The sequence below is a fragment of the Epinephelus lanceolatus genome, chromosome 14, assembly GCF_041903045.1.
Source record: "Epinephelus lanceolatus isolate andai-2023 chromosome 14, ASM4190304v1, whole genome shotgun sequence".
In the NCBI taxonomy this organism is placed as follows: domain Eukaryota; kingdom Metazoa; phylum Chordata; class Actinopteri; order Perciformes; family Serranidae; genus Epinephelus; species Epinephelus lanceolatus.
In genome coordinates this window covers 43,043,708-43,057,547 of record NC_135747.1, presented here as the reverse complement: position 1 = coordinate 43,057,547, position 13,840 = coordinate 43,043,708, and the positions used below count along the sequence as shown (strand labels likewise).

The window sequence follows — 13,840 nt, the reverse complement described above, 5'->3', positions numbered from 1 at the left end:
TGGGTGTTTTGGCAGCAGGTCCTTCTACAAATCTTGACAGAGTCTGTGAAGCGCACTCGTGTGTCTGCACGTGTCGTTCACCTTGAAGATTCTCCTCAGAGAGCCTTGGGGCTACACACACACACACACACACACACACACACACACACACACAGAGACATAAAGACAAAGACAGATGGCTGCGTAGATTGTGAGGATAAGATTTCAGGAACATTCAGAGACAGACAGTCGTCCAGCACAGGTCATCTGACCCCACACACAGAACATCCTGCTTCAGCTCCTGCTCCTGGATCTGTATCCTCTGTTATAATGTCTGCGTGTTAAATAAATATCATGATGATATAAAAGCTACAGAAAAGTTGTTGTCGAGATGTTTCTTCTCTTAGATTATTACACTCAGGCCTGGTCTGCACATACAGATAGTTTGGATGACGGATATTTTCCTTTTCATTTCGGCCTCTCTTTCACACTCAAATGCAGTTTTAGGTTAAAAAAAAGGCTTTAAAACTCTGGATTCTTGGTGTGTGTGAGGACATTTAGAACAGTGTGTTTGGCAGGGTTGGAAATTAGCACCCACCACCCGCCAAATGAGGGTGAATTTGGTCAGCGATGGGTGGATTTTATTAACCTGGTAAAAATTTAACAAACGATTGAACTGTCTCATGAAAAAGTCGACTCAGTCACATGGCGCAATACCTAAGTAGTGTTGTGTGTCTTCAATGTGTTTTCCCAACCAATCCGAGTGAGGTTTTTCTACTTCGTCTTCTTGTTTGTGTTTACTGGCGGACCAAAAACCAACGAGAGACGCACACGTCTTTTCAACACTGATATGATGCACTGAGCAGTTTCACCAAAAACATGACCTCCCACTGAACCTGAGTTAGCCGCTTCACAACACAGTGAAAACCCTTACATGTATATATCTACACAACAAGGCAAAAACAGACCAGCAGGGATCTAATCTGTTCATCAGCCTTAAAGAAAGTTTACCTGAGCTGTCACAGAGATATCATATCACAGCTGAGCATCATAAAAACAACTTCAGTAAGATGGAGTCCCTCATGGCAGCTGTCGAGGCAACTTTTATTGTTTCACTGGGAGAAGAAGAAAACCAGTAAATATAAAATATATCCGTCATATTTGAGGCCTGGTACTCCAGTATTACACTCACAGTATAAAGCTCACTGGGGAGCTATGTGTTCAGTGGTTTTGGCTGTTTCGGCTGCCTCGTGTCACCACAGCACACACACACCCATTTACAGCGTGTACACGTACACACAGCTCAGCACACGCACACACACACACACACACACAGCAGCTGGTTTGTCCAGCAGGTGTGAGCCACAGCTGGGTGTGGAGCGCTGCCTGTGTCCTCACATTCAACTCAGACTGGAAACCAGCAGATTACAGTGGACCAGGATTTAATTATCTCATCAACTTATCATGAGGATGAGAAAATAAGGAGTCCTACAATCCAATTAAATTCATCAAACTGGATTCTTTCAGCATTAAACTTCATTCTTGACCTCAAAAAACCTAAACTCAAAGTCCACTTACTGGATTTGTCCCTGAGCTCATCTCCATGATCTTTATGACTGATCAAACTCCACCCACTGACAAAGACTCCTGATGAAGCTGTAACTGAACTCTGAGTTGGTATTGTCTCGTCAAACTTTTATTTTCCAGGTCAAAAGTTGGCCAAAATGTTGAAGTGTCAAGCCGACACAGTTTCCAATGTGTTATAGATGAAATCTCAGACTTTCCCTTTATATTCATTTATCTGTGGAGCTGGACCCTTCATTAGGAGCACTGTAGGAAAATTTATTACATATCTGGTTATTCATTGCACCACACTGAGAGTGCAGAGCTACTCTGGGCACAAATGGAACAACAGAACGTCCGGCGCAATGAAAGTAAAACTTCACATCCGTTCATTGCAATGGGTCTAAAAGTTTGCTCTCACTCGCCTCTGCAGCAGCTGCTCCTCTCATTCATCAGACTATTGATAGATCGATTATCTACCCTGCTACTCAAACTCTGCAAACTGTTCCTGAAGACAAAAGACCTCATGAAGAGTTTCACCTGCGCTGCGTTCACAGACCCAAGAAAACAACAGAATTTAAACACAAGAAACAACAGTGAACAATGAATCTTAAAAATCTTGGAATAGGGATTTAAAAAATTACCACCTAGCGATTGTGTGCCTCTGCAAACCAGTTGAACCAAAGCATGTTTTGTGAGGTCACTTCAGCTGTGTCTCAGTTCAGGGCTGCAGCCTTTGAAAACCGATTGCGTCACATCAGCGCGACCAAGGCCGTCCCATTTTGAAGGCTCCTCCAAATGCAGCAGAGAAATGCAGCCTTCCTTCCCAGAATTTGGAGGATGCAACGGATGAATCCTTCGTGGCCCAGTGTATCCCAAGATGCATTGCGTGATTATATACTTAGTTAACTAACAGTTGTTAAGTAGCTAACGGTTAACTGTTGTTAAAATTACTATCAGCTAAAAGCACACAGCTTAAACAATCTTAATTTAATAAATTTACCTGAAATCAGCCTGAAATATATCAGACGGCAGTGTCTGTGGCGATCAATCATCTCCTCAAGTGTTAAATAAAATATATATGTATATACAATAACAATCTGTGTGTCCATGATTTAGGGCTAGCTTACTCCTTCTTTTGTCAAGCGCAGCTGGCTGCTAGGTAACAGTAATGCAAACGGGTTGGGGCAAGAACCACTGATGATGCAACCAGGAAATCCTCCGCAGACCAGACCAGAAAGGCTGCAGCCCCTGAAGTGAGACACTTTGACTGTCGACCACCAAATTCTAATCAGTTTACTGTTGTCAGTGACAAATATGAGGAAATATGACGCTCTTGAGATGTTGTGCTGACAAGAATTAGACAGATCCAAGGTCACAGTGGCCTTTGACCTTAGATCACCAAAATTCTATCACTATCTATCACTCTATCTAGTCTGACACGTGCCAAATTTTAAGAAATTCCCTCAAAGCATTCTTGAGAAATAACGTTCACACGAATGGGACGGACGCACGACCTGCTATCATAACACCTTCAGCCACAGATTTTGTCAGTGTGGAGACATGAAAAGACTTAGACCCAATCCCAATACCTCGTCCACTATCCCTAGCCCTTGCTCACTACCCCTTGGCCCTTGCCCACTACCCCTTGGCCCTCGAAATGAAGCAACGAGAGGTAGGGGTTGAAATCTTTCCCTAGGAATTAGGACACCACTCACTACGTCACCGCGTCGGTTACATTCACGCATAGGTAACTATTTTAAACAGGAAGCTGCGAGCCATCTACATTTCCAACTGGCATCTACAATGGAGTCTCCAGTTGAGTTCATCCTACCGATCACGTTTGCATTATTCATCATGCTTCGTCTGATGAACGACAGACGACAGGGGACTTCTGCTAGCTAGCTAATCAGCTAACATCACAAGGCAGCGTAGTTATGTTAGCTGGCGTGTTATCGTAATGTGAAAATACGACAATTTTGCAGAACAGGACAGATGACAGACGCCAGACAGTACGAGCTAGCTAGCTAGCTAACAAGCAACCTGACGACAGTAACGTTAGCTATGTATGAACTTTTTTCCCCATCTCTTGCTCGGTGGTAGCCATGGCGACGTCTACCCCTCGCTGGCAAGTCAGCATGTGAAATCCCTCGCTCCAAAGGGCTAGTTTCATACCCACTACCCCTCGTTATGCCCCCTACCCCTACACGCAAAAAGGAATTGGGACACCACTACCCGTCGTGGGAACGCGCAAATCTAGGGGTAGGGCTAAGGGGTAGGGCTAAGGGGGGTATTGGGACTGGCCCTTACAGAGTGCACTCCTGGGCCGTTCTCCGTATTATTACATATTCTCAGTACTGGTGCAACTGCAGAGAACTCATGTTACCAAGGCAAGAATATTACAATTAATATAACAAGTTCAACGACATAATCTGCCGCTGTGACTGAGGCTCACTCTGAAACCAGCACTTCAGATTCACAGGCCGATAGCTGCACCTCAGTGAGCTCCATGGGAAAACTACTTTCAGACATTCAAGGAGATGAAGAGCGATTTAAAAAGAAAAAACAAAACCCAGAGGACAGTGCCAGCTGATTTCCTCTTTAATAAAAGCTGCTGCGCCCTGAGGCAGTTTATCAGTCTTCACACTCCACATTTTCCCAGACATGAGCCACAAACGAGCAGCTCTCAGCCAAGTGTGACCAATCCAGGTGGAGCTCAATATCGTTTACAAGATAGTTTAGCTTGCTGAGGGGCTCTAAACAGAGCTTAACAGTATTTCCTGTGGGTTTCACAAACGTGCGGGCACAGAGTAGTTTTTACAGCACGCCTTCCACAGGGTGCTCCACGATAATTAACTGACAGATTCAGAGGAAAGTGTGGAGGAGGCGTACCGTTTGGTATCATTAGGAACTCATTATGGCTGCACAGTGGGCAACCACGCTGAGAGAGGAGGAGACGAGGAGACAAGGAGAGGTGAGGAGCAGCAGGACGTAGTGGACTGTTAAGATTTTAATGACCGCTTATGGATGATCGGCACAAACAAACAGCCATTCTGCATCTGTGCGCTCAGTGTGTCCGGCTCTGCTGCTGACTAAACGAAAGACTTCTGTTTCTACTGGCTATAGATAAATAGAGGCAGGCATTGTGTTAGGGGATCGCGCCAAAGCTGGCCCCACTGTCACAAAGCGCTCTCTGTGGTTTCACAGAAACAGCCGTTGGCTTGGGGATGAGCCAGCGGACCCGATGTTCTGGGAACACAACAGCCTCGGCCTGTTTGGTAGAGCTGAGCAGATACACTGAGCCAAACCTGCCTTTTCATACCGAGGCTCTTTGGGCATCTGAGTGAAGCTCAGTGAGAGGAACAGGATTTAAAGTTGGCATCGGTGCATGAATCTCTGATTAACAGAGCATATTTAGGCCCCAGGACGGCAAAATGGGGATAATTAAAGGCCACAGAGCCTCAGCTCAGTCACAGTACTATCTCAGTGTTGTCGGCTATCAATCTGTCATAAAACGCTGATTCCAAAAAAGCTGCTGTGTGAATAAAACCAGAGTGCAATGATTCGCAAATCTTTGGTGACCAATATTCAATTAAATACAGCATACAGCATCAAATATACACTTATTCTGAATTCTAAGCCTGCAACATGCTCCAAAAAAGGTTGGAGCAGAGGCAACAAAAGACTGGGAAAGTTGCTGAATACTCAAAAAAACACCTGGTTGGAACTTCCCACAGGTGAACAGCTTAAAGTATTATGATTGGATATAAAGGGGCATCCTCAAACGGCTCATTTGTTCACAAGCAATGATTGTCACTTTGTGAAAATCTGTGTGGACAAACAGTTCAAGAACAACATTTCTCAGCGCACAATTCAGGGATTTGACCATCTGTAGTACAAAATATCATCAAAAGGTTCAGAGAAGGGGCGCTGAGTAGCTCATGTGGTAGAGCTGTGTCCTTTCCCTTTGATGCATATCATCTCTCCTCATTTCACTCTTTACGCTGTCCGACCAAATGAAGGCCAGAAAAGCCCCAAAAATGATCTAAAAAGACAAAAGATTCATAAAATCCAGAGAAATCACAGAAGATGAAAGAAGAAAAGAGAAACTGGTCGAGTTGTGCTGTGAGATCACTGGTGTTACTTTGAACAACCTCCAGCGTCTGTATAATAAAGAAGACAGGGTCCCCTCTGAAGCTCCGTCTATTGTCTCAGACTCTCAACAGAGACTTTCAGCTTCAGATGCTTCCATCAGGACGGAGGTTTTGCCTCCCTAAATGCAGCACTAAGAGTTACAGATTGTCCTTTGTCCCGTCTGCTATCACTGATCTTAACCAGCGGTGACCACTAATGTCCATGATTTGACAGTGTGATACTGGACTCTGTGTGTTTTTATTGTCTGCACTGAACACTGAATGACCTTTGACCTTCGACCTCTCAGACTGCACTGCCTCAAAAATGAAAATGACTGTATAAATAAAATTACCACGTGGGCTCAGGAACATTTTGGAAAACTCTACCATGCAAAGTGAAAGCCATCAACATCCAGAAACAGCTCATCTGAGACGGACTGACACAAAGTGGAAAGGTGTGCTGTGGTTTGATCAGTCCGTCATGGACGTCCTGTCCTCCAGGACCATCCAGATTGTTACCAGCTCAAAGTCCAAAGCCAGTATCTGTGATGGGATGGAGGTGCATCATGGGTAAATTCACATCTGTGAAGGCTCCATCAATGCTGAAAGGTATAAACAGGTTTCGAGCAACATATGCTGCCATTTGGACGACGTCTTTTTCAGGGACATCACAGCTTATTCCAGTGAGACAATGAGACACATTGTGCACATGTTACAACAGCGTGGCTTCATAGTGACAGAGTTCAGGTACTATACTGACCTGCCACTGAAAATGTGCGGCAAATTATGAAGCACAAAATACAGCAACATGGACCCCTGACTGTTGAGACACTGAAGTCGTATGTCAAACAAGAATGGGAACATTTTCATGACTTCAACAATAAGTGTCCTCAGATTCTGTTTTTATTTTAGTTTTACAGTGTCCTAACTTTTTGGGGTTGTAAATGTCTCTAAATCAGGCTCACACTGTATTTACTTCAATCTCTATTCCAGAAACCATCCGTCCACCTCTCTCAGGTCCTCCATCACTCCAAGACAAGTATCTTACCACAACAAGCCCTCTGAGGCAACACAACAGGAGCCGAGCATCTGAACTACTATTGCAGCTGCTGCTCTGAGCTTCTTCTGGGAGCCACGACAGCGGCCCTGCAGGTGACCGTTGGAGCTCGCTCTCAGGATAAGAGGTCGGTGGTTACAGTGAATTCAAAAGAGGGCCAAACCACGGGGACACACCCAGAGTAGGCACGGGAACGTGACTCAACATCATGAATGTGCATTATGTTTAATCATAACCCACAACAAGCAGCAGATCTGAAGAGCCTACAGCATGTTTGATGTCAGCTTGTATTCACATTAAGTTCAGGGAGGTGCGGTCTCTCAGCAGCTGTAGCTCAAACCACCACCTCACTACAAGCACAGCAACTCAGAGGAGTCATACACAAACAGGCCTGTCACGAAAACTGCTTCTGTTGGACGATTTTTTGTCCCAGAAATAACTGAAATAAACTATATTATTGTACTGCAGCACAATAATGTAAGTCCACCCTTTCAAAGAATATCCAGACATTGCAACTGGAGCAAAATATATGTTTAAAGGTCCAGTGTGTCAGATTTAGGGTGATATAGTGGCGTCTAGCGATGAGGATTGAAGATTACAACCAGCTGAAACTTCTCCTGGTTAGAATTCCTTCAGTGTTCATTGTTGAAGAGGTTTTTACCAGGAGCTGAATTATCATCAGAGGTCTCTTCCTCAACGGACCAGCTGATTAAAACCAGTAAAAACACTGAACAGAGTAAGGAGATGATTATTGATCCTAGGGGGAGGAAAGGGGAGCACGTGCCACTACACATCAGTGACAGAGATACAGAGGGTTAAAACCATGACACTTCTTGGCACCACGTCAGCCAGCATCTCACCTGGTCTCACAACAGATCATCTAGAAATCCCAGCAGTGTCTGTACTTCTTATAAAAGCTGAGGAAATTTGGCATGCCAACCAACATCCTCAGTAACTTTTACAGATGTATAGTGGAGAGTGTCCTCACCAGCTCATTCACAGTCTGGTATGGAAACTGTACTGCTCAGGACAGGAAGGCCCTCCTGCATGTGATAAACACAGCACAACTAATCTCAGGAGCAGCCTTTCCTTCAGTTCAGGACATTTACAACAGCAGGGTCATCAGGAGGGCCCACAGCATCATCAAGGATAGTACAAACCCCAACCACAGACTCACACTGCAGGAGTGTGAAATCCAGGACAACAAGACCGACCAACAGCTTCTACCCACAGGCCATCAGACTGCTGAATAACAGCAGTGTTTTTCCGACACTGATTGGCATGCCAGAGACAGGCCGCTAGCACAACACCTGCTGATGTGTGCTCACCTATTTTCTCTGATAACTTCAGATCCAGACGTTCAGGAGGTTTGTACCTGAGCTGAAGAGAGCAGTAAAAACACAAAAGAAAGCAGGTTTGGATTTAAAAAAGAAAGTGTTTCCAATGCACTTATTGTGGAAGGACCTCTCACTACAGAGGCTGATGCAAAAATCCAAAAACGTTAATGTCTCCATCTAGAACTTGCTTCCTATGTACATATAAACATCTCATTCAAGGTTACGAAAACACGACTCATCTTTTATAGACTATACACTAAAGAACACATACATATGATATTCTACTATACTAGGGATGCATGATATGTATCAGGCCGATAAATTATCAAACTACAATGAGACATTTCTATTATTATGTATAATTCCGATAATTAAAGTTATAGCCGATAAATAGTGACGATAATATGAAGCCAGACTGCTTTCATTGAGTTGGTTTGCAAGCCGCCAATAAACACAGAGAAGAAGAAGAACTAGAGCACTCGGAGAGCGCAGAAATCCGCCAAGCAGCTTGGATTTCCCGCCATTTTATTATTCTATCTACTTCGCTTCAACCGATCACCACCAAAATTTTATCATCTGTTCCTTGTCCCATTATCAACCTTTCCTGAAAATTTCATCAAAATCCGTTCAAAACTTTTCGAGTTATTTTGCAGACAAACAGACCAACGCCGGCGAAAACATGACCTCCTTGGCGGAGGTAACAACAACTGCAGCACGCTGTCTAGAGGGCAAAACATCGAGGTGTGGACGTCTGCAAAAGGACTGCGCTAAGGGTCTGATCTCCGACCACCAGACTCCCCATCAGATCAGCAAACTTCCTGCAGCTGTGAAACAGGTTAGACACAGCGCTGAAGGACCGTCTCCTGAGTGTTAGCACGAGCTGATTGGCAGCAGCGGCTAACATCCAACACCGAGCTTTTAAAAGCCTCAACTCTGCTGTTTAACTCTTTAATAACTGCTCACATTGTGATGCTGCAGTTAGCCACTAATCTGTATCGTTACCTGGCGACCCGGCCTGGAGCAGGTCAACGCTGACAGTCTCTCCTGCTGCTCTGCCTTTCTTACCTTAAGGTGTGCAGAAACTATCCTCTAATCTTATAGTACCTTTATAGAAGTAGTACAACATTACTCAGCTTGAGACTTAATACAAAATTTGACCAACAAAACTAAACCAATATTGCCTCTTGCAACAAGACGCAACTCATAAGTCAATAACGTAATTATCCCGACAGGCCTAAATCAAAGGATTCTCTGACATCAGGGTTCAAACACACCCTGCAGACCAGCTCAGCTTCAGCACAGACAACCTTTGGATGCCGTTCCTACCTGAGCAGAGGATGCCTTTGTGTCGGGCGCAGGAGAAGTCGTCACACTCGCAGTAGCTGCCGTAAATCTTGCCGAACTCCGACTCGTAGCAGAGACACTGGTTGCAGCTGCACTCTCCTCGCCCGCTGCAGATCTGCTTGCCCTCGGCTTCCCGGCAGGCGCTGAGGTACATGCTGCTGGCCTCGCCCTCCTGGCACTCACAGCGGGCGCCCAGGTAGCCCGGCTCACAGTGACACGTCCCACAGTTATAAGTACCTGCAGAGGCAAGAGGTACTTTAATCTACTGACAGATTACAGCTTTCAGACATGACTTTCACATCCCTGTATATTCTTAATTAATTCTGCAGGATTATTCAGACACACTGATCAGCTTTTGTTTCCCAGTCACTCATTTAAGGCACTCTCTACATCTTAAATGTGCACAGAAATAACTGAATGTATTTTTCCCTAAAAATAGCAGAACTGATATAACTCAATACCTACTCTGTCTCAAATGTCTCAATATGTAGCTCAAGTTTAAAATTATGGTTAGAGAATAATTCAGGCTTTTACAGTCGTCATTATCTCGACAACAGGAACCACAAGTGAGAGTCTCTCCATAATCATGCCAAAGAAAGTCGTCAATTTACGGCTGAAGAGTGGGAGTTTTCCTGAGTTACTGAGGCCAAAGTACCAGGTCAGACATCACTGATTGAGGTGTTCCACTTCCTCCAAGGCTGAAACCTACACGAAGCTGAACAGCAGTCGTTTTCTGTCCTGTGTGATTAACAAGGTTTTACAGGAGATGATTTTTATGTCCTCTTGCTGTCAAACTGCTGCATTTCTTGTTGAAAGACAAGTCCTACAGTTTGCTTCACATTTCAGTCTTTAAAAGTTTGTCAAGCAAACTACAAACAAACTGCAGAATGATTTTGCTGCCAAAGGTTTTTCTATAATCAGATTTTTATTATTCAAAAGCAACACAGATAAATTCCTGGATTTTTTGGCGAGGGAAATAAAGACAGAATATTATGTTTCAGTGAAGCGTTAACTCCAAATTTCCTCTCCTGAATGCCTTCAAATCACTCTTTAACACCAAATAACAGTGAATCTAAGGCAGGCTTAATTAATTGATTCATCTTATGGTTTTAACATTTTGTGATGTAGATGAAGTACCGATGGAGCTGCAGATGCTGCTGTTGGTTTGTGCCCTCCGGCTGCAGCCACAGTCACACTGATAATCCACAGCCACCTCCAGACGGTCTTTGAACCCCACCGGCTTGATAGTGAAGCTCTGGTCGGTGCCGCGGGGAGGGCAGCTCCTCGCCTCCACACTCACATTGAACGATACCTTCAAAGAAGAAGTGGAGAGAAATGGGACTTCCTGTTTTTGGAATAAAAAGGGTTCAGGTCAAGTTCAGATGATCTGAGAGATGTAACATCGTACAGACTCTTAAAGGGATAGTTCGGACTTGCTGAAGTAGAGTTTTATGGGGTACTTCACCAAAGTCAGTGTGTTACTAAAGTAGGCAGGGCTTGGAACGCCACGAGTTTGGAGAAGCAGCAGGAGTACCGTCACAGAGGCTAAGTAGTGTGCTGCTGGTAAAATGTATTATAGTCACCTTTAGTCCACAGCAGCACACTGCTTAGCCTCTGTGTCGGTACTTCAGCTGACATCTACTATCTGTCTATGAATAAGAAGCTCATACGTCATCCCTTCTTCCCCCGAGTCTCCATATTCTGACTGACCTGATGTGACCCTGCATCTTTTCATCTGAGCAAACACAGCCAGCATGCAAACTCTTGGCAGCTGCCAGCTCGCCTGCGGACATGAACTACACACGACCCTGTGTTATGTTTACAGCAGTGGGCTGATTTCACCCAAAGACAAGTTTACAGTGTGCAGCTGATGTGGCTTTGTCTGCACAGAAAGTGGGACATGACACACGACCTCCACCCATCTGATCGCTCCGAGGAAGGAAGCCCTGACAAGAAGAGAAACCCGACCCTGGCTGCTTCTTCTCTTCCAACATGAGCATGTACTTCTGGTATTTCCACATATTTCCTCCATCACAGCAGCCACGCTTGAGTTCTTTCTTTCATGTTGCCTCGACTTAAACTGATGAAATTACGCTGCTATGAATTTGATCGCTGACTGCTGCAGCTTTTCACTCAAACGCCACAAACAAGACTGGCGAAGTGCTAAACAGAAAAGCACACATGTTCTGCTGGTTTGGCTCTTCGCTCCAGCTCACTGGGTCTGAAATAAAACAATGATTGTGAGGTTTACGGGCCAGAACTGAACTTTACAGAGCTGCGGAGAGAGAGTGAAATAAGGCTGAATATTCTCATCTATTCTGGCTCCAGAGGGGAGGGAATAGTCTCTGCTTTGAAGTTCTGACTAGAAGCACTTGACCCTCAGAAGATAAACTGAAGTCCTGCACTGAAACCAAATATTCCACCCTAACAGCACCTGCTGTTCTTGGCATCAACATCTGAGTGTTTGGATCTGGAGCTCATGAGTAAAGGGCATTGCAAGAGCAAATATGTCACAACCTGGGCAACGCCTGTTCATGATGTGAGAGATAACAACAGCCTCCTCTGCACAGATCCTGGGTGTAGCCTTTTTATCAACTAATTAATTAAGGAATTATCAAACTGTAAATACATCACATGAGCTGCAGCGATGAAAAGACCTCTGCAAGGTGTAAAGAATGGAAGCCAGGCAGAAACTCTACTGTTACAGGCTGTTTAAAACCGACTGTTACATTCAGTCAATCCGGCAGCAGAACTCATCAACAACGTCCCCAAATCTGAACCTCAATACCCATCATTCCTTTCGCCAAACTAGAATTTGTTGTATGCCTTTTGCCAATCAGTTAAGTTGCACTTACACTTTTATTCCAACTAACTGGAAACACAAACTTTACTCCTGCTCCTACTCCTAGACAATTTCAACAACAGGATCAATAAGGGTAAGGCATGAAATTAGTTACACACAGGGTATGATAATCTAGCTATGTTTTTGACTGCATCCCTCTAGTGTAGGCCTATTGCTCAATGTAACAGGTTGTAACAATGTTACCTGACAATTGAAATCATGCCCATACACGTTTGTCAGCTTTGTTTTTTTACTAATACCATCAACTTGATCTTTCAAACTACTGATGTGATCCTACTAACTGTTATGTGTCCTCTCTGTTACTCATCTCGTCCTGTACAAGTCAAACATTTGTGTTTGTGAGACTATATTATCATCTGTGCTATATGTATTGTCATTTGCCTGTAATTGATTAAAAAACAACAACAACAAAAAACATGGATGCTTCACACACATCTTCTGGATGACTTTGGCCTTTGATCTGTGACCACTGTATTCTAATCAGCTCATCGTTGAGTCCAAGTGAACGTTGACAGACTAAAACAAACTGCCTCTACAGTCACAGCTCTCACTGCTGCAGAGGCATAAAAACACATTTCACTCATTATTCTAACTAGATATTTCATCATGTTAAAACACAAACCAGTATCAATAAGCATGCATGAATCTGTCAGCGTCAGTGGGGCGGGGGACTGAAGGGCAGCAGCACACAACACAGGAAGTGCCTACGTCACATGTCGCCTGGATTTCCCCTCCAAATCAGCGCGGGAAGCTTAACAAGTTAATTAAAGACTCAATTAGATTTACTGTAAATGTGAGTCGCGAGGAGGCCGATCCGCCCAATCATGTGGCGGGTTGGGACAACTACGAGGCTGTGGAGGAGCACAGGGGGCGAAAAGCTGGGAGGAAGTAGTAACAGAGGACATTTGGGGGCACGGCGGAGGACGGAGTGAGGAAATGATACTGTGACACTAAACTCATTCAGAAATTACCTCAACACACAGCTGGATGAGCCACAGCGTTCAAAGAGAGACATGGAGTCAGGAGTCAAGAGAGTGTGTGAGGCTGTGGGGGGTGGGTGGCCGACAGAAACCAAAGCTGTAACTGAATTTCAGGAATTCTGTCATGATGTATTTGAATATGGGCAAGTTGAAACTGTCAGTGTGCAGTGGCGAGGCCAGAGATTGTATCAGGGTGGACGTGGCCACCACTGGTCTCCCTTCTTGGTGAGCTGCCGGTGAGAGGTGGGACAACTGGAACACAGGTGGACAGGACCATAACATTAATGACCATATTAACACAGCCTGTACCAAGGGGTGAATGTCGCACCGTTATTCCGCTCTGCCATTCAGTTCAAGGTACCATCATGAAACAGGGGACAGAGTTGTACTGCCTTGAAGCCGACAGTGGAGGAAGTAACAGCGCTGAATTACCATCTGTGTAAAGGGACAGCTGGCAGGATGTGACATGCGGCTAGCAGCAGTTAGCAGCTAACTCGAGGACAAAAACAGTAAGTGAAAATGTCTCTAAACTGGGGAGACAATAAGGTGAGGGAGCTCCTTCACCTTCAAGCAGAGGAGGAGAT

At 44.7% G+C, this 13,840-nt stretch overlaps 1 protein-coding gene across 1 annotated transcript in view; it reads right to left on the bottom strand.

The window, feature by feature from the left end:
* itgb5 (integrin, beta 5) overlaps positions 1-13,840 on the bottom strand; it is a 74,714-nt gene that overhangs the window by 35,579 nt on the left and 25,295 nt on the right. Inside the window, exons 10-11 of the mRNA XM_078174745.1 lie at positions 10,551-10,725; positions 9,396-9,650 (exon numbers count right to left, since the gene is read on the bottom strand). Coding sequence (XP_078030871.1) covers positions 9,396-9,650; positions 10,551-10,725 — 430 coding nt within the window. The remainder of the gene's footprint in view (positions 1-9,395; positions 9,651-10,550; positions 10,726-13,840) is intronic.